Raw genomic sequence first — 20,435 nt, 5'->3', positions numbered from 1 at the left:
ATGTTAAGTATTTCCTCTTGTCTCATTTGTTTGAGGTGAAACTTTATGTTCAACAGATTTCTAGTTTGTAGAAAGTTAGACAACCCTGGCAACACTGTGAAGATGTTTTTCTACCCGATATCATGAAAAGATGGTTGTCAAATAAATTGTCTGTCTCTATTGTTAGTGCCAAAATAAAGACTACATTTCCCATAACTCCCATCACCAGCTGTTGGAAACCTCTTCCCTTAGCTTACTAAAAATCAGAGACAGTGTCGATGGACCGATCGGCCGTCTGCTCACCGTCAGCGTGTCCCGGTGCTGCAGCAGGACGGAGCGAGGCGTCAACCGGTCGCCGACATTCACGACAGAGAGTTTGTTCTCAGCCTGAGCGAGCCACAGCAGCAGAGAGTGCAGCGTCTCGTGGAACTCCTGCAGAAGAAGAAGAAGAAGACAGAGGTCATCTAAATGTCCACAGTAATCGTCGTCATGAACTCAACTGTGTTCACGTGACGCCTGACCTGACACTGCATGAGTGCAGAGTGCAGCCTCCTCTCCCAGCTCTCCAGGCCGCTGCAGGCCTGCGTCCAGCTGTGATTGGCTGAGCCGAGAGCGTCCCGCAGCTCCCGCAGCTCGGCGCTGTCGCCCCGCAGGAAGTGGCGGCTGCTCAGGTTGGCAGAGATCATCAGACACTTGTAGCTGTTGAAGGTCTTCTGCATCTCCTATAGAAAATAAATAAAAAAGACAAGGCAGAAGATGAGATGAAGTGTTTTCCGTCATCCGACTGTCCCGCCTGGTTACCCGGCGTTGTTGGCGTTGTACCTTTAGCGTCCTGATGTTGACCTCGATGTCTCGGATGTCGGTGGACGGCTCGATGCGCTGTAGCCTCTCGAGCTCCGGCAGCACCCGGCCCAGCCAGGAAGCGACGTCGCAGAGGTCAGAGTTCAGCTTCTGCCACTGCTCCAGGTCCCGCTCGATGTCCGTCTCGCTGCCGAACTGCCGCACCTGCAGCAGCTCCCAGCGCTCGATCACACCTGCAGAGTCAGCGGTTGTTGAACACACTGCTGCAAACATGGTGCGATGCTCTGTTGTGTTCAGACTTTAAGATTAAGATTAAGATTAAGATTGTTTAAAATAACAATAAATCCACAATGATCCAGAAAGAAAACTATTCCCATCAGGACCGTGAATTCCCTGTAGCTCCCAGAATCTCCATCAGAGTGAGACCTCTCCCCTCAGAGTACCTGTGCTGGTCTGCTTGTCGGCCGTGCTGCTGGTCAGACCCGGACCCTCCAGGTCCTCCTCGTCATTCAGGATCAGCTTCACCCTCTTCACGCTGTTGATGGTGCCGCTGCACTCAGACATCAGCTTAGCCTGAACACACACACACACACACACACACACACACACACACACACACACACACACACACACACACCTCTTCAGTGAAAAACAAAGACACTTAAACTTCTTTAGCTGATGGACACTTGAAGTCTTCAAAGGTCTTGATGTATGTGTGTGTGTGTGTGTGTGTGTGTGTGTGTGTGTGTGTGTGTGTGTGTGTGTGTGTGTGTGTGTGTGTGTGTGTGTGTGTGTGTGTGTGTGTGTGTGTGTGTGTCCTTACGTAGCCCTGCTGGTGGAAGGGAGTGCTGGTGGTGTGCGTGGGAGACGAGTCCAGGCCTCGGATGATTTCCCGGGGAACCCGTTTCCGCTCGGGGGAGCCGGGCTGGTGCCAGCTGGGCGGGTCGGTCACGGACTTCACTGAGGAGAGAGAGAAGGAAAAGGGTTGGCAAAGGCAGTGTGACAATAAGGAGGGAAGAAGAAGAAGAAGAAGAGGAGAGAGAGAGAGAGAGGGGCAAGACAGAAAAAGAGAGAACGGAGTAATAACTAGAACCATCAGACTCGTCACACCTCGCTTCTGCCACATCTGTATCTCGAGGTACAGATGTGGCAGAAGCGAGGTGTCTGTGAACTAGACGGAGGATCGGGGGAGGTGAGGTGCAGCCGGGTGGGTTTTGGGGTTGCTAGGAGATGGAACGTGTTGTCCGTGAGCACGGATAGGCGGAGCACCTACCCGAGGCAGCCGCCGCTGCTCTGACAGTCAGTTTTCCTTACTTTGGTTGCTGAAGTCTTTTGTGCAACAGTTTAACTAACTTTAAGAGATTCCTTAAGTTTAAGACCAAGACAAGGAGAAAAACTTAAGCGGAAGACTTCAGGGATTTTTGTGCAACAGTTGAACTTAAAATGTTTTGTGCAACCGGCCTCTAAAACTTGTGTGGCAATCACACAAAACTCCTTTTTTAACTATTTGTGTTGCTTTGTTCGAGGTTTGTTAACTCTCACTTTGTATATAATACACAACAAAAACACAAAAAGCAGCAGTGATCACCTGACAGGGCGCTGAAGTAGGTGGCGTCCTCGTCGTCCTCGTGTGAAGACGACCCTCCCACGTCCACGGTGTGGTCCCACTCCAGCGGGATGGAGTCCACGCTGACGGGGGTCTCTCTTCCCGACCGCTCCAGAGGGGGCACTAGGAGGTGGCACACGGCCTGCCGTCCAGCTGAGACTCCACCCACTGCTGGAGCCTCCTCCTCCTCCTTCTTCCTCACCTCCTCCCAGGAAGAGGTCCCGTCTGTTAGATCAGCTGTGTCGTCCAGGTCTGACAGATCCCTCTCCTCCTCCAGAACCTTCAAAAACACAGAAGAAGAAAGCTCCGATTTGACTTAAATTCAAACAAGCAACGGTCTTCCTGTGAAACACAAGGTTTCAGAACGTTGTTGTTGTTCTCATGCAGTACTGACCGGCCGCCTGTTGACGAGGCGCTGGTGGAAGCGAGCCACTCTGCCGAACACCTCCTGGCAGTAGGAGTGCAGCTCCTCCAGCTCGTCCTCGATCAGCACGGCGTCCAGCGGGGCGCTCTTCTGGATCAGGTTCTCCCCGAACACGATGAGGGCGTCGATCTTGTTGGTGTTCAGGGTGATCTCCTGCTGGAAGCCCTGCAGACGGGAGGAACGGACTCAGCTGAGTTTTTTGAGGAGCGCTCGTTGGTCTCCAGCAAAAGCTTTCAAAAGGAGAAGCCGACTTACGTTGAGCTGCCTCATCTTGTCCTCGACGTCGCTCTCTGAGAAGTGCTCCACGTTGGTGAGCTGGAGGTCCATCTCCGTCAGCCAGACCAGGATCCCCTCACGCGTTCCCTCAAAGTCTTCTCTCTGAGAGGTAAAGTGCTGCAGGAGCACAGAGCAGAGGACGGACGCCATGATTCATCTCTATACATCTCTTCATCCTCATTAAAAGCTGATCTTTGAGACTTTCCCTCCCGTCTGTGGTGCTGAGCTGAACCGTTTTAAGTCACACATTAGATGAGCAGCATTAACTATCGTAACCGTGTATTTGGACTCTTACATGAAGCACTGTTGGCCCAGATCAAGCAGCACCAATCAGCCGGATTCTTTGATCACACACACACACACAACCTTTACGAAGCAACGTAAACACACTCCGTCTGCTGCGATGACAAACGGCTTCCTGCCAACGTGACGCCTCCGGCCTCGTCACCGTCTGAGAAGTGACCTCAATCCTGGAGGCTTAAAGCCGAGCCGAGAGCAGGGAGATGCTACTCAGATCAGCTGGGAGGATTTGATTCATGCTGATGTTTCGCTCTCTGCTTCTTGTTTTCACGCTGTTTGTGTCGATTTTCCCCCGTCTCACCTTTAGTCGGCGGAGGACAGACGCCACCCTCCTCTGCAGGCCGTCCCACCTCCGGTTCCCCTCGTGGACCAGGACTTTGAGCTTGCTGGCGGCGTCGGTCCGGTTCTCTCGGGCCAGGCGGCGGTACTGTTTGTTGACCAGCTCCAGCTGAGTCAGGCGCTCATGAACCTGCCGCTGGAACGCCTGACGGGAGAACGGAAAGGAAACATGAGTTACCCCGACTCTGCATCGATGAATCCACAACGCTGTCCGTGGTGCTGAAGTAGTCATTTTGAGGAAGGAAGTAAGGGTCCCACAGCTACCGCTACATGTCACAGTACAGGTCACTGGTCCCCCACAGGAACACCGGCATCTACACTGGATCCCTGTTGCCGTGGCACTTTGGCAAAATCCAGATTACCAGAATTACCAGGTTACTAATCTGCGTTTCTAATCCAGACGGACACATCAAAGGTTGCCTCTGTGTCTCACAGCAACAAGATACCTGAACCTCGTTACGTCACCCATTGGTTTTTCTACAACCAATGAACAGAAGTGACCATATTTGGACTGCACAGAAGTATACATCTCTGGTAGAGACCTGTCAATCAGTGTGTAGCCCCGCCCCTAAATCATCCCCTGCTTTATGGTCTGTGTGACTCTAAATGGAGCATAATGTACTAAATGAACATCATGCTGTATTGAAGAAGACTGTAAACTAGAGACTGAGACCATAAACTCATGTTTACAATGTTTACTGAGGGAATAAATCAAGAGAGAAGTAGAGTCATTTTAGACTAGACTTCTATACAACCAGAGGAGTCGCCCCCTGGTGGACACTAGAGAGAATGCAGCTTTAACACATGAAGCGTCGGCTTCATTAGGGTACATAAACACAAGCAGCACTTTGGCTTTTAGGCCTTCCTCTCCGGTATTCTGCTAAAGTGAAACAAGAAAGAAAGAATTTGTCTCCTGACCTCGAACTTCTTGAGCTCCTCCTTGGCGCTGGTGTAGAGGACGTCGGCAGAGTCCGGGTTCGCTGCGGTGAGCTCAGACGTCTTCAGCCAGTCTTCAAAGCGAGAGAAGTCGTCCAGGAACTTACACCAGAGACGCCAGGTCTCCTCAATCCTGAAAGCAACAGGGACCGTTTCACGTTTGTGTCATGAGGAAAAGTCACCTGAGAAAACCTTTGGAGCAGGAAACAGAACCAATGATGGTCAGCTACTCTAGCTCTCTGTTAACAGTGACCGCTCACCTCATCCTCCTCTCCATGGACATGGCGCAGATGTTCCTCCAGCGTCGGTCCAGGCTGCGCGTGGTCTGCTGGATCGAGTCGTTCTCGGAGTCCCCGCCGCCGCCACAGGCGTCGGCGTCGTGGAGCAGGACGTCGCACAGCGTCAGCACCGACGCCACGCTCTCCGTGTGCTGCTCGATGTCCCGCTGCAGATCCTGCAGGTCCGAAAAACGGCACAGTTTGAGTCACGCAGATACGACTTTTTGGTGTGTGTGTGTGTGTGTGTGTGTGTGTTGTCGGCTCTCGCTTGTTCACAGTTACCACTCTCCAGGGTTGCCATGGTGACGGATGAAAACTTGAAGAGCCCCTCCACACAGGAGTCATTTCAGCCGTCCATCATCCACTAATGGAGTCTCTCTCTCTCTCTCTCTCTCTCTCTCTCTCTCTCTCTCTCTCTCTCTCTCTCTCTCTCTCTCTCTCTCTCTCTCTCTCTCTCTCTCTCTCTCTCTCAGAACTTCTGGACAACATCGACCATTTCATGAACAAAAGAATGTCTGCAGGAAGCACTCGGTCTGTTTTGGGTGGAGCAGAGCGCCTTCAAATTTTAGAAAATGTTAAGCAATGATGGAGCGACCGTGGTTCATGGTTCACGGTCACTGTGGTGTGTTTCAGAGTTAAGTGTTCTTAAAATACTCCTGATATAACAGATGAGATGAGTTGTCGTCGTGGAAACAAGGCGCTCGGCACACGGTGACGGTAGAGGAACCGAGTCACAGGAAACGAGTTGGACGACCGTCACTTGTTTTGACGTGATTGAATACGTCGTGGAGTGTTCAGATGCAGCCCGGTGTTACCGCTTCAGGTTGTGAAGCGTCTACAGACGAACATCAGCCCTAATGTGGGGCTGCACCACAAATGTAACCCCTTGACCCCAGAGGCGTATCTGAGGCTTCCATCCCTAATTCTACACAAACACACAAATCTGACCACGCCACGCCAGATCAAATCTCTTCCTCCATCTGAATATTTCTCTCTCTGAACCTTCCGATCCATCCGCCGCCTCTCATTCCAAGAAACCTTTCTCCTTTTTTTAGGGAAGTAGCAGTTCGGCAGGATACAAAACGGACAAACTGGTTAAATTTCCTTTCTCCGTGGCCGCCGGCTGAGGCCGAGCTGTCGAGTGCATTTACCGTCTCTCAGCCCAGTGTGACGGCTTCCTCCCTCACAAACATCCGCCTCGCTGCCGCTTGCTGAGATTTCACTTTGCAGCGAGCATTACTCTATTCTTCTGTTATTACGCCGCGGACCTCAGCGGGGCGGCCGTCACATGAAGGGTTTAAAAGCAGGCGTGCATCACTAGCGAGCGAGTAAGATACTGCCCCGAAAATTCCCCTCCGAGTGCCATGTGGTGTCTCCAGTCTGCCCCTTCAGCCTTCACGTCACCTGGAAGATGTCCGAGTCCTCAGACCAGGATGAGGTCTGAGGACCGCTGGGAATCACCATTTGAGATCCTTCTTATTTCTAGCAGCATGGTTTGGTGAAAGCCTCCAATTACAACAAAACCAATTAGCCTCAGTAAACTCCTCCCCTTTGCTTCTGTGCTGACTTCCAGTCATGGTCTTCATCACTAAGAGGCTAAACTAAAGGAAACTCCACTTTCTCTTCCACTAGACATTTGACTCTCAAACAGGGATCATTCCGTCTCGGCCCACCTGCTGCTCGGCCAGCTTCCTCTGGATCTCGTCGCTGTGGCAGACGTCGTAGACCACCGGCTTGGCCAGCTCCGCCTCGATGCGAGAGAGCCACGTCCGCAGGTTGCTCATGTTCTTATCGAGCTGCTGCACCGTCACCAGCGTCTCCTTCAGCTTTCCCACCCTGTCGAGAGAGAGAGAGAGAAAAACGTCACGTTACAGGAAGTGTTTGCCGGTTAAGGATTGTATAGTTGTCATCGCGTGTTCTCCTCCATCTAATCTAAGTATTGTGTGTGTATCGGAGCGCCATTGTTGTACAACAACTACACGTTTAACACCATCAGATGCCTCAAAAGAGTTGAAAGTGATCAGAGCTGGGACTCTTTGAGACGCAGCGTGAGGACAACCCTGGGAAGTGTTTGCTCGTCGTTCTCACGTCACGACACACAACGGGGGTCATTAGAGCGGAGCGGACGGGCTGACCTACATCCAGAGCGGAGAGCCGGGTGGCGTCTGGTCGAGAGAGAGAGGGAGGGAGAGAGAGAGAGAGAGAGAGAGAGACCGACCGCATTCCAGTTCAGCTCTCAGGTCAGTGAACTACGTCGTTTAACAGACCGGCACAATGCAGGGAGGGAGACGCTGCAGCGTCACGTGACCGCAGCCGGCGAGAGCGTCCCGCCGACAACACACCTCTGAGTACCAACGTGTGTGAAGGTGATGATCCAACTGTTATGAGAGCCAAGAAAGTCCTTCGTGAAATCATATACGTGCTTAGAAATGATGACAAATTGGTTCTAAAATTGTATATTAATAAAAACCACCAGCAGTGACCTAATGTTCACACTTGAAGGATAATGTAACTGACATATTTCAGCCGGTTATCCTGTTTTCTGCAGCTCTGACAGTTGATCCTTCTCAGCTAAAGGAAAATAAGAGAATGTTGAAATCATTTTAAACAAGATCTTCCAGGACATTGGACTTATCCTCTCATTTTCCATGACTGGTAAATCGGTCAAGTGTTTTCCAGGTTTTCTAGGACGCTTGGGAACCCTGAGGATACTTTCTCAGCCTGATGAGTCAGAAAGACTTTTCTCTGACGCTCAATCACAGGAGCAAAGACGGGGGCGGCGCTGCCCAAACGACCGGTCAACAGCCCAACAGGAGCGTTCTGTTTGATGTAATATGTGTACAGGTGACATCTGAGTAAAGTAACACAACATACAAAGTCTTTTAATAAAATCTAGTATATGATATTATGACATATACTGACATCAGAGAGCATTCTAGAAGCTACTGGGGAATCCGAAGTTTGAACAAAATGTGGGCTAATGTTGGACATTTAACTGCTTCTTCTAGATAATAGAAAAGGCTTTATGGGGATTTTATGAGCCTCTTATGATCTGAAGATAAGTAAACCTGGAGAAACACGAGTCTCACAGGACGGATAATAAGGTCAGAGGTCTCGTGGTAGAGAGGAACGCGTGAGCAGACACACTGCGCCTCAAACAAACAAACAAACGATCAATGCACGTTACCATTAATAACCTTCATAACTGAAAGTGTGTGTGTGTGTGTGTGTGTGTGTGTGTGTGTGTGTGTACAAAGCAGCTGCAATCTGCTGCAACAGCAGACACTGTCGGGATGTTCCCGTGCTGCGTTTTGGCTCCTGGTGCAGCTGCACACGTGTTTGTTTGTATGTGTGTGCAGGCATATGTGTGTGTGTGTGTGTGTGTGTGTGTGTGTGTGTGTGTGTGTGTGTGTGTGTGTGTGTGTGTGTGAGGATGTGGCAGTAAACGGCAAAGCGGAGAGAAACATCAGCGACATACAAGACGTGCTGCTGGGATCACGGACGGACGTATGTGTGGTGCTCGTTGCATCGACACACACACACACACACACACACACACACACACACACACACACACACAGACACACACACATTCGCACACAGTGCCGTCCAAGCTGCCACCTAAATTCCGACACACACAAGCAGAAGGGAGCCGGCGGTCTCAATTGAATTTGCTCTGAATGACTCTGCATGCGTCCGCCTGTCTGTCTACACGGCTGCACCGACAAAAGCCCAGCCCATCCCCCTCCGCTCCTGATCTCCTCCTCCTCCTCCTCCTCCTCCTCTTTATCACAACAAAACACCCGATCCGCTCCCCTTTCACCCGCCCGCCTCAGTCTGGTGCTGGCCGGGTCGCGATGAGGGCGAAAGGTACTTACGGGTCGGTGAGAGGAGGCTACTCCATGGCGACGGCTCGTCCGCTAGCAAGCACAACCCCCCCCCCCCATCTCCTCCATCCCTCCCTTCCCCCTTCCTCCTCTGCAGTCCCCCTGTCTCCTCCTCCTCCTCCTCCAAACATCTGGATGCAGTGACAGGTTCACTCGAGGACACAGAGCAACAGGAGCTAGCCGAATCGTTTTCATTATCGTTTCACGTTTTGATCATTTGTACCATTAATATAAGAATTATTCAGTCTAACACGTCCCACATCATGATCGCCTTTCTACCCTCCTTTTCTTTTTAATAAGATTACGCATTTTAAAAAAGCAGAAAGCTTAGAATTAATAAAGCGTTGCCTCAGAATGTAGAAGAGTAAATCAGTGCAGGATTATTTTTATTCACAAAATATATATATATATATATATATATATATATATATATAAAAACTATTTTAAATGAGCATTAAGTACATTTTAGTGCGACAAAATGTTGGTAAAAAATGTTATACTTAATGCACCAATCATACGTTTGGACCAAAGACTTTCGTTGGGGCACTTATGAGTAGAAAAGTACATATTCAAGCTGGAAACAAACCATCAGTAAAACTCTAATATCACATAACAACAACAACAACAACAACAACAGCAGCAAGCAGAGCCAACAAGCAGCACAAAGACCCAGAAGCCCATTAAAGTTAGTCCAGCTCTAGAGCGGATTACAGGTGCAGCTGTCCATCGCTGGTAATGTGTTTGGATCGGACCAACGGGGCCAGCGGGGGAACCTCAGTGTGCAAACAAAAAAAAAAGACTCCATCTGCCGCCTTCTTCCATTTCCAATAAACCAGCCTGGGGTTCAGTGCAGTACGAGCAAGTAATACATCACCAGGAGGGAACGATGAAGGAGGAGGAGGAGGAGGAGGAGAAAGAAACGGTAAATCTGAAGCCCCTTTCAGACGAACGGCCTGCACTACATCGCCGCTCTTCATCTATCGGTTACAGTAACGGTTGGGTTCAGACACAAAGATCACGGGACGTTGGGCAGCTGGTGAGAGAGACGTCAGCGAGGCATAAAGGACGGGTGTCTTCTCCTAACAGCAAAAGTTCTTAAATGAAATGAAGTTGAGTCCAAAAGGACCGACTCAGTGACTCTCTCATCACTCGTTAGAGAGTTCTGCAGCCTAAAATGTCGTCAATCATAAGCATAAATAACGTTTTTATAGGTTTTTTTAATGTCAATCATGTGACAATATTTCTTTATGGTGATGACATCCCGTGTTTGTTCCTGTGCGTTGTGTTCATGGTTTCATCGTCTACTCATTCACTCTTTCATGCAGCTGGTGTGGACGGAAATTGAAAGTACATGGACAATTCAAATGTCCTCACAAGTTTAGAAAAGCTATCGTGTTATAGAGTTTTACAGCTCTGCTAATAAATGAACATTCGGCATCTCCGTGTGTTAATCTGACAGAGATGTTTTTCAGATTCACCGCCGTGTTTCTCGGGCGTCAACACATTTGTTTAACAAGCTGAACGTCTTAATCAATCAGCATTAAACTGCCAAAACAACGCGACGCTAAATAATAGGTAAAAGCTCCACTTGAAGTTAACGACTCCGCAAACTGCAGCTCAGAAACAAAACCCCCCCACAGCGTGACACTTGAAGTAACGCTGGCTGTGCCAGGTGTGAGGAGGAACAGAGTGCTTTAAAAGAAGAACATCTGCCTCGCGTGCGTCTTATTCAGACAATGACGAGCCCCAGTGGCCCCCGAAGGCCGAGGGCCCGTCGGCACAAAGGCCCGTGTCAGCAGACGGCAGCTGCCGGGCCGGGTGACGGAGCACCCGGTTTGTTTTGGGGGACAAAGGCGAGCAGCGGTGCCAGTGTCAACGCGTCTAATCCCTCGACAAGTCAAACCTCAGCGGTCTTCTGGCGTTACTTAGTTTGACGAGACGCAGACAAAAGGCTGCAGTCGTCACTGACTCTGGATCAGCTCCTCTGCAGCTCCGTCAGGCGTTTATCAAAACGCGTGACACATTACTGCAGACCTCGTGTCTGTGACGTAAACTCCTTCTCTACATGTTGGGCAGATAGAGGATTACCATGGGAAGAAATAGAGAACTGGAGACGGGGTTAAGAACAGAGAGACTTTGTGAATTGACTGTAATAGAGTAACGCAGGAGGGAGATGGAAAACCAGGAAATGAATCAGTTTGCACTTCCTGTTCCCATCGTCTGGAAGTCAATGTGTTCATTGAATGTGCTTTATCTTAGAATCCTGAAATCAGGTCTGTGTTTAACACAAGTGTGAAGTCATGTGACCGTGGTGGAGTTCCTTTATAGACTGACGTGAAGTCATGTGACCGTGGTGGAGTTCCTTTATAGACTAACGTGAAGTCATGTGACCGTGGTGGAGTTCCTTTATAGACTGACGTGAAGTCATGTGACCGTGGTGGAGTTCCTTCATAGACTAACATGAAGTCATGTGACCGTGGTGGAGTTCCTTTATAGACTAACATGAAGTCACGTGACCGTGGTGGAGTTCCTTTATAGACTAACATGAAGTCACGTGACCGTGGTGGAGTTCCTTTATAGACTAACATGAAGTCACGTGACCGTGGTGGAGTTCCTTTATAGACTAACATGAAGTCACGTGACCGTGGTGGAGTTCCTTTATAGACTAACATGAAGTCACGTGACCGTGGTGGAGTTCCTTTACAGACTAACTAACTAAAGACTTTAGTTTTGTTTCCACTTTTTTTTTTTAAAGCTGCTCATCATTAATAAATTGCTGGGCTGGTTGTAAACACTGAATAATCTACTTTCATCCGTTATCTGCTCCTAAAACCGCCCCGGTGGTTTTGAGGAGAACAACATGGACGAGTCGATGGAGCGACGGTTCCCTGGTGGTGTTAAGCAGCTCGTGAAGACTCGCCCCCACGTTCATCAGCTTAGCGGCTGCAGTCTACTGATCCTGAGCCTCAAAAGATGATCATTATAACACGAAGCACGTGACCCACAGTGCAGATCGGTTAGAGATACGCACGGCCGTCCACCAACGGTTTCCTGCCTGAGGTCCCTTAGACATCTTAATGCTTCAACACGCAACGACGTTTGAGACAACGGTGTTCTGACTACGAGTCGCCGCTGTGAGGAAGCCCCTCTCCTGCTCCACAAAGAGCTGGACTGGCCTGAGCAGGTACTTTCCATGGCTGTGGCATCATAAAGATCTACACTAACAGTGTGACAGCAGCACATTCCATCACAGACTCCAGGCTTGTGCCTCAGCGGCGGCTCATTAACCGGCTTAGCCTCGTTATGCTGGTCAGTCCCTGAGGGGGGGGGGGGGCAAATCCACCATTGTGCGTAACGTTCTCCACTCCGGTCCCCCTATTGTTGAAGACGGTGGGCACGTCTCATCGTCACGATGCAGACCCTCGTCCGCCATGTCTCCAGAAGAGTCTGAACGATGTGATTTCCAGAGGAACACACAGTTCACCGGCTGTGGTATCGAACATTAATGTCTCTGAAGGTTTCGCATCAAAGTCAGAGATCCCAGGGTCGTAACAACAATAAAATAAAGGATCCATCGATCCACAAAACATCTGGACCGGCATGGATACGCTTGTGAAGAGGGACCACAAACGCTGTGCATCTTTGAGTGTATAAATGATCATTCATCTTCAAAGAGTCACTGGTGAGGGTGAACTTGTGTGAGAGAAGCAGAGCCTGAGGACAGGCAGAGTAACCGGGGTCACTAAGCAGCCACCATATGGCCGATGTAAGTCAGTCATTCCCATGGAGGATAAGCCCCCCCCCCACCCCCACCCTGACTGCTTTAACCCATCTGGCTCCATGAAAACAGTCCACTCAGCTCGACTCAGTTCAGTCCGCTCTGATCCAATGTGGATTTCAATGAACACAGAGTCCTTTACGGTCACTGAACAGACAAATTATCAGTTAAAACTCGCCGTCCTGTTATCGTTTTGCCGGCGATGTAGCGGTAATTGCCGTGCATCCATGATGACTGTGAGAAAGCAAAGTTTCTGACAGCGACTGTGTGTTGACGGACACCAGGAAATCACAATCAGAACCTTCAAATTCAAGCAGAAGATTCGTACGACGGCATCAACTCAAAGAGAACATGAGGATTTATGGATTCATATTAATGTCACTCTATCCTCTGTCGGCTCTGAGCTTTTTAATCTGCAGCCGGCGGTAGAATACAGCAGCTGTGCTCCGCTCTCAGAGGGGAACACCGACGACACACGGATAGAGCTGCACAGGTCGAACAGTAACGCCTCATAATGAAGGGAAACGTCACAGGGTTTTATGGGAGAAACGGAGTCTTATAATTGAGAAGCATTAATAAAAGCATGCAACATCTGCTGGATGCCAAGTTCAGCATGTGGAATCTATCATCGAGCAGAATGCTAATACGCTAACGTTAAGACGCTAAAGCTCTACTTGTTCTTCACACAGTGAGCGACCAACAGACAAGATCTGCCTCCAACAGCTGCGGAGTTAACTCCGCCCCCCCATGCCGTCTTTTCCTACCTGTTCTCGATGTGGTCGAACAGATGCTGCCAGCGGTCGTTGACGTCCTTCAGCTTGTCGTTGATCTCCGTCGTCTTCGTCTTGTTGCTGGCTGTGATCAGTTGTTCTCCGAGCTGCTTCAAGTGGGTTTTATTCTCACTGAACAGGTTGATCTCCTCCATGCAGTCCTGACGGAGCAGAAATAAGAACCGTTCACGTTTCAAAACCACCGGAGTAGTAGACGTGAATTACACATTTCATTGTTTCTTTAAGTCCAGCCTTCATGGCTTCAGCGGTTCACGTAAGAAGAAACAAAAGATTCACTGAAAACAACGAATCAAACTCAAATCAACCTTGTTTGCTTACTTAAAACTCCATGTGACCTTTGACCTTTAATTAGTTTTACTACAGTTTGTGAAACCATGAACTGGATTCATCTTCACTTTAGGAAAACCTCATGAAAGCTTCCGACTTTGGAAGTTTGCCAGAAAGGAAACACAACCCTGTGTGCCGGAGCAGGAGACACTAAATTTAAAGCTCTGGGGCCTGAAAAGGTTTAACCCCCCCAACCACCCCACCCCCCCACCCCACCCCCGCCAGGGCAATAAGTAACAAATAAAAGCATCTGAGAGTTCCACACTAAACAAACCTGTGTGGCCCCGAGGGGCTCAAACAGCTGTTGTCTCCTCAATAAACGGGGGGAATTCAGAGCGTTTTGAAATGTCCTCCCATAGGGAGCATATATATATATATATATATATATATATATATATATATATATATATATATATATATATATATATATATATATATATATGGTGAATTCACAGCCATCGTAAAGTGAATCCAAAAGGGGCGTGTCTCTGCTGCAGCCTCCTACCTTCTTGAGCTTCTCCACCATCTCCTCGATGTTGAGGTCGGAGTTGTGCGCCACCTTGTTCTCCATCTGCGTCAGCCACTCGCACAGCTCCTTGTTCTTCTCGTTGAAGATGATCCAGGCGTTCAGACGATCTGCGATCTCCTGTTTACGCAGAGACACCTGACACGGACAGGAGGACAGAGAGGAAACGAGCGTCATCGCTATGAATGTCAACAAACGTCGTACTTAGTCCACGTCTCTTTAAAACGATAAACGTCTCATTTTGTTTGACACCTGTCGCCTCGACTCCTCCCTCCTCATTTCTCTTCCTCTGCTAAGACGTGAGGAAGAGGAGGCGAGGAAAGGAACAGAGGATGTACAAACTGAGCGTCACGCGGTCACACCGGGCCACAAGTGCAAATACACAAACAAAGACTCAGCAAAACGTGAAAGTGAGTCCGATCGCTGCTACCCTCCCCCAGACTCACTTCACTACAAAAGCTCTTCTTCCTGCAGCCTCTCCTATCACCATCTGTTCCCCCACAATGCCCCTCAAACTACCTTAAACTGGTCTCCTCAGTCTCACAACATTTACTAACTTAACTCCTCATTAAAGGCTCAGACTTTTAGCACTTAATGACCAGAAAACAGACTCTGTGGTTTAAACACAGTGTGGCAAACACGCTGCAGAACCGTCACATGACAGACGACAGCCCTCTTCTGAAGAGCAGTTTAAAAGGAGCTAACCTGACCTGCCGTTCACTGACCAAACACAAAGTGAGTGACTGTTTGGGCCGAGCTGGTTACACATGTGAGCTCCTCACTGATTACCCAGCAGGCCCATAGTTTGCTTTTCAAACGTAGTCCACGGTTTAAGACGTCTGACGACCAGTGTGTCTGTTCCTGCTTTTGACCCCTTGATAAAAAGAAGCCTTCCTTGATGATTTAACTTGATATAAAGTGAGACAAATTACACACGTCACTTAAAATACAAGCTGTTCCAGCTGTAGAGCAGCAGGACCGTCAACACCAGCTAGTGCTGTGCAGCAAAACATTGAGCCAAGAAGTTCATCCTCAGCTTCAGTAGAGATCCCACAAATATCAAATATCCCCGGATGAATTAGAAGAAAAGTGTATAAAATGATGCATGAGACCTCCATTGAAACAAAACTTTGTAAGATTATAACTATAAATAAGATTTTACAACCGTAAAGATGCATGACTGCATGATAAGGTGTTGAATTGGGTCCCAAAACCAGAACACAAGTGGGAGTCCTTTCTATGAAACTCTAACTAACTGCACTTGATTGAAGTCGGGTCACACGCGACGTGAACTTGGGTGATCTACTCTGTCAAGAGCAATAAAAGCAGACAAACGGCAGAAGCAGCTTGCGATTGGAGGACGAGTCGAGCTGCTCGATCAGAACTCGAGGCCCGTCCGGGTTCAGCTTTAGTTCATCGGCAGTCTCACCTTGAGGCAGAGTTCCTCCCACTGACAGCTCAGGTGCTCCACCTGCTCCTGCAGCAGCAGGACGTCGTCGGCGATGATGTACTGGGACAGATCCGTCTTCATGGCGCTCAGCTCCGTCAGGCTCTCAGCCCAGTCCTCCAGCGAGTCCTCGTTCTCCTGCATACCATAACACACGGACGGACCACAACAAACCGTCAGGGACCCCCTCCACGGCTCTCACACTCCCCAATGACTCGCTCCGCCCGGCCCCTTTCTCTTTTCTCTCTCTTTCTCCCCGCCCAGAGAGAGGATTAAGGGCCGCAGGCTGCAGGCCCGGGGGAGGGGTGAGAGAGGAGGGGGAGGGGATTGAGGGAGGGGTGTGTCAGAGAGGATGAGTTGAGTCAGACCCGTTTCAAACTTGGCTTTGCTCTCTTGGAACAAAGTTTCCTGACGTCCCGATCAAACGTCTACATCTGCATTCCTGTGGATCTGAGTTCAGCATGCGTCGAATAATAAGCTACAGGATGAAAACGTTTCCCTTTAGATCAATAAAGTATCCGTCTGTGATTGTTTGTTTTTATAAAGAGGAATTATGACGGCTAACTACCATGAAAAGTGACATGAATACGAGCTGTGATATATGTAACGATGGATTAGACTCTCGTCTTCTTAGTCCTTGCAGTACGTAAAAATAATCCTCAGCAGAGTAGGAACCCGGAACCTTAGAGGAGCAGCTCGGCATTTTGGGAAACAAACTCTGCCAGCGGACAGAACAATGCAAAATAGAGTTCAGCAGTATGACCAGCTGTTTTGCAGACGTACCTCGTTGTATTTCTCAGCACTCGGCAGCTCATCGTCAAACTCTGGCATCGACTGGTTCAGTCTGGTCTTCAGGTCCTTCAGCTGCAGCATGCTGTCTCCTAGTCTGGACTCGCAGCACTCCCAGTTCTGAGACACAAATAAGAAACAAACACTATAGAGGGGCGTTGATCAATGCAGATCAATGCTCCGGGTTCTTAAACAGCTGATTGGCTTTGAGAACGACCAGAGGGCCGTTACACTCCTCTGTCTTCCTAAACATGTCCTCTGTCATTAACTGGAGCAGATGGGATTAAGTTGGCCTCTGTCGGGGAAACGGAAGCCTTCAGAGGCTAAAGGCGATGGATGGATTACTGGACGGGTCTACCGGGTACAGGCCTAGGGGCCCAAAAGTGTCAGGGGCCCCTCTGGCCGTCACCTACAACACGTCACTCAAAGAGACATGTATCAACCAAGACGAGACTCAAGACGACCGCAAAGAGACACAAAACAACTACAATTAGACACAAATAAAAGACTACAAAGAGACACAAAAAGACTACAAAGAGACACAAATAAAAGACTACAAAGAGACACAAATAAAAGACTACAAAGAGACACAAAAAGACTACAAAGAGACACAAATAAAAGACTACAAAGAGACACAAAAAGACTACAAAGAGACACAAATAAAAGACTACAAAGAGACACAAAAAGACTACAAATAGACACAAATAAAAGACTACAAAGAGACACAAAAAGACTACAAAGAGACACAATAAAAGACTACAAAGAGACACAAAAAGACTACAAAGAGACACAATAAAAGACTACAAAGAGACACAAATGAAAGACTACAAAGAGACACAAAAAGACTACAAAGAGACACAAATAAAAGACTACAAAGAGACACAAATGAAAGACTACAAAGAGACACAAAAAGACTATAAAGAGACACAAATAAAAGACTACAAAGAGACACAATAAAAGACTACAAAGAGACATGTCCGACATGTCTGTGCCCAGGGGCCCCTCGTCTCATAATCCGTCCATGGCTACAGGGGACAGATGGAGGGTTCAGACAGGTGTCCGTCCACGTTGAGAGAACTAAAGCGCAGAGAGAATTGTGTCTCGGGGCAGCAGAGGAGACACTGGACAGACCAGTTAAATATCTGAAAGAAGTGAATCAGAGAATAAGAGGACGATGGCGTCACCAGGGGACCAACAGGGCAGCACTCTCACTGCCGGACACCGTGACTCAGACGGTTTGGTTTCATGCAACTGAACCTCCGACACAAAAGAATATGAAAAATATATCACAAGCTCCACACAAAAAGAGGGCGATATTTGAGAAGATCTGCTCCGAGATTTAATTTCTACCGTGTGAAAACATCAGACCTGCTCTTAAGACGGGAGTGAGAGAAAAATAAAGCAGAATTTAGAGAGAAAAGGAAACTAAATCCTTCGTTATGATTGCATTTTTAATTTTTGCAATACTGATATACAATACTGTTTCCAAACTGACAAAAACAACGGAGATAAAAAAATAAAAACATAAATATGAATATGGAATAAGGGCTGCAACTGACAATTTCATCATCAATTCATTTAGAAGATTTTTTTCCAATTGAACAATTAATAATTTGTCAATAAAAAAAAATCTGAAAACTCAGGCCCAGTCCAAGACCAGGACCTTGGTGTTTGAGTCCAGACCAGATCCAAATAAGGTCACTTAAAACCAAGCCCCATTAAAACCAGGAGCAAAACAGCAGCCAACAGAAGTAAAGGCGGTGGAGAACACTGAAACCACATCCATCATTTCAGAGAACCGGGCGACTGAGATTAAAAACTACGCAGCGGAACACAAGATGTTCCTGAACGCAGCGCTTTAGCTGCGTTCAAAGAGTACCTTGAGGATCTCCTCGGTGAGCTCCATCCTCCGGCCCAGCAGGCCGTGCAGGTCGTCCCACTCCTCCTGCAGGGTTCCCAGGTCCGTCTGCAGCCGGGTCTGGGTCTCCTCGTCCCCCATGGAGAAGAGCTGCCGGCCGACTTCCAGAGTGTGGATGAAGCTGCACTGGTACCTCTGGAACAGCAGCTCTGTGTGCTGAAAGAAAGGAAACGGTGACTTTTAAGAAAGGAAAGGAAAGGAGAGAACGAAGGGAGGAGGAGCTGTGATCGTTTTGGTGAAGGGATTACTGAGGAGCAGTTGATCTTCACTCACAATCAATTCAAATCTCCTCTTTTCACGCTAATCAAATGAGCAGAAAGGAAGCACTCTTCCTCTTCTCTTCTGTCTTTAGGTGGAAATGTAATCAGCAGAAGTCTTTCTTCCTTAAATCTCAAATCAGCTGCTTTGTTCCTGCCTGCAGTGATCATTGATCATTCAACAACCGCAGTATCACCGGCCCGCTGTAAGTCCGTCTCACCTGGAGGTCCTGCAGGGAGCGCCGCAGCTGCCTCAGGCCGCAGTGGGCCGGCCCGGCGGGGGGGAGGAGCGCCTGCGTCTCCGACAGGAACCTCTGCAGCTTCCTCAGGCTGCGGCTGTACAGGTGCCAGTGCTCCACCAGGCCCTCCACCAGGGAGCGCCGCCGGTCGGCCCGCCGCACCGCGCCCTGCCAGTGCTCCCTGAGCTGGGCGAGCTTCAGGATGAAGTCGCTCCTGGACACATTAATGCAGGTGAGGAGCTGTGTTAGCCTCCCCCCCGCCCTCTTTACTTCATAGCAGCTTCATCTTCTTACCTGTCCTCCACCTCTCCTTTCTGCAGCAGGTGCAGAGCTTCGGTGATAACCGAGTGAAGGATCTGGTGACCGGTGGACAGCTCCGCCTGGAACCTCTGAAACACCAGGAGAGATCAGGGTTTAGGGCTTCGTGTGTGTCTTCGTTAAGTCTGCGAGTGAGTCTGTGCATGGCGGCCGATACCATGTGCGTGCAGAGCTGCTGTCTGAGGCCGACGTAGGAGCCGGAGACGTCCACAGCCAGGCTGTCCTCCGTCCTCTGCAGGAAGGACATCCAGCTCTCACACTTCTGCTGGAAGCTCTGCCGCCTCAGCGCCTCCGTCTGCAGCTCACTGCGCAAACACAACAGCGTCAGAGGACTTCAACTCTAAGGGTCTCCAGTGGAGTTTGGAGACAAAATGTAGCACCAGAGAGTTGTCTTTGTTTGCACCAGTGATCATGAAACCACTGTCACTGGTTTCAAACTGCACAGATACATTACAATCATCCAGACCAATAGCACTTTCCGGCCTTCATTGCATTAAACTAAAAACCCCTTTAGGAGCCGTGCATAGATTCTGTATGCGTCACCATTTCCTGATCATTAGAGCGTCACGCTTCGTGCGCTGATCTCAGATCTGACCTGCAGGCCTCCTCGGCTCTGGCGGAGGCGTCGGCCCAGCGGTGGTTGAGGCGTCGAAGGCGTCGCGCCGCCGCGTCGCCCAGCGTCCGGCTGCAGCTCTGCTCGTTCAGCACGTCCAGGTCGGCAGACGGGCCGCTCAGCTGCAGGAGGCCGGACTGGGAAACATACGGTGGTCACAAGGGATCTCAACAGTCTGGACCACTACACTCTGTTACATGGAGGTTTCTAGCTCTTCTCCACTCATTGCTCTGCAGACAGACTCCTTATTCAAGGCCTGAAGACCTATTTATAACCTTAATTCTGCAAAGAAATAGTCCTTTTAACACGTCCTTAGGTCCAAATATCATATTTTCTTTAAATTATTCTTAAAAGTCGGTCAGCTGGGCGTGAACATAACACAACAACAACAACAACAAAATAACAAATCCAGACGTGGTTATTGAGAAGTGAAAGTCCCTCCTGCTCCGTGGACTTCATAAACTCCTCTGGTCTTACCTGGTCCGCTGTCCCAGCCTCCACTTGCTGCAGACACTGCTGCCAGAGCTCCAGCTTTCCCTCCAGCGACTCCAGCGCGTCTTCAAACTCCCGCAGCCGCTCAAGCTCCTCCTGCACGCGGGCGAGACA

The 20,435-nt window shown here is 49.1% G+C and overlaps 1 protein-coding gene across 2 annotated transcripts in view; it reads right to left on the bottom strand.

Annotated features, from left to right (window-relative positions):
• Positions 1-20,435, bottom strand: part of LOC137877972 (nesprin-2-like) — a 39,406-nt gene that overhangs the window by 3,476 nt on the left and 15,495 nt on the right. For both annotated transcript variants that reach the window (XM_068718154.1, XM_068718155.1), the window contains 22 exons: positions 20,307-20,417; positions 19,812-19,966; positions 19,374-19,521; positions 19,193-19,287; positions 18,881-19,112; positions 18,364-18,558; positions 16,479-16,604; positions 15,678-15,833; positions 14,228-14,386; positions 13,369-13,535; positions 6,613-6,775; positions 4,922-5,115; positions 4,644-4,794; positions 3,688-3,870; positions 3,066-3,203; positions 2,781-2,975; positions 2,369-2,666; positions 1,604-1,740; positions 1,224-1,353; positions 802-1,013; positions 501-701; positions 283-411 (listed from right to left, as the gene is read on the bottom strand). In XM_068718154.1, the coding sequence (XP_068574255.1) occupies positions 283-411; positions 501-701; positions 802-1,013; positions 1,224-1,353; positions 1,604-1,740; positions 2,369-2,666; positions 2,781-2,975; positions 3,066-3,203; positions 3,688-3,870; positions 4,644-4,794; positions 4,922-5,115; positions 6,613-6,775; positions 13,369-13,535; positions 14,228-14,386; positions 15,678-15,833; positions 16,479-16,604; positions 18,364-18,558; positions 18,881-19,112; positions 19,193-19,287; positions 19,374-19,521; positions 19,812-19,966; positions 20,307-20,417 (3,675 nt within the window). The remainder of the gene's footprint in view (positions 1-282; positions 412-500; positions 702-801; positions 1,014-1,223; positions 1,354-1,603; positions 1,741-2,368; positions 2,667-2,780; positions 2,976-3,065; positions 3,204-3,687; positions 3,871-4,643; positions 4,795-4,921; positions 5,116-6,612; positions 6,776-13,368; positions 13,536-14,227; positions 14,387-15,677; positions 15,834-16,478; positions 16,605-18,363; positions 18,559-18,880; positions 19,113-19,192; positions 19,288-19,373; positions 19,522-19,811; positions 19,967-20,306; positions 20,418-20,435) is intronic.

Source organism: Cebidichthys violaceus, unplaced genomic scaffold (genome assembly GCF_023349555.1).
Source record: "Cebidichthys violaceus isolate CVI_PGR_0920_01 unplaced genomic scaffold, fCebVio1.0.p SCAF_22, whole genome shotgun sequence".
Lineage (NCBI taxonomy): Eukaryota > Metazoa > Chordata > Actinopteri > Perciformes > Stichaeidae > Cebidichthys > Cebidichthys violaceus.
Note: the sequence above shows the minus strand (reverse complement) of the source record. Positions and strands in the feature narration are given on the sequence as shown.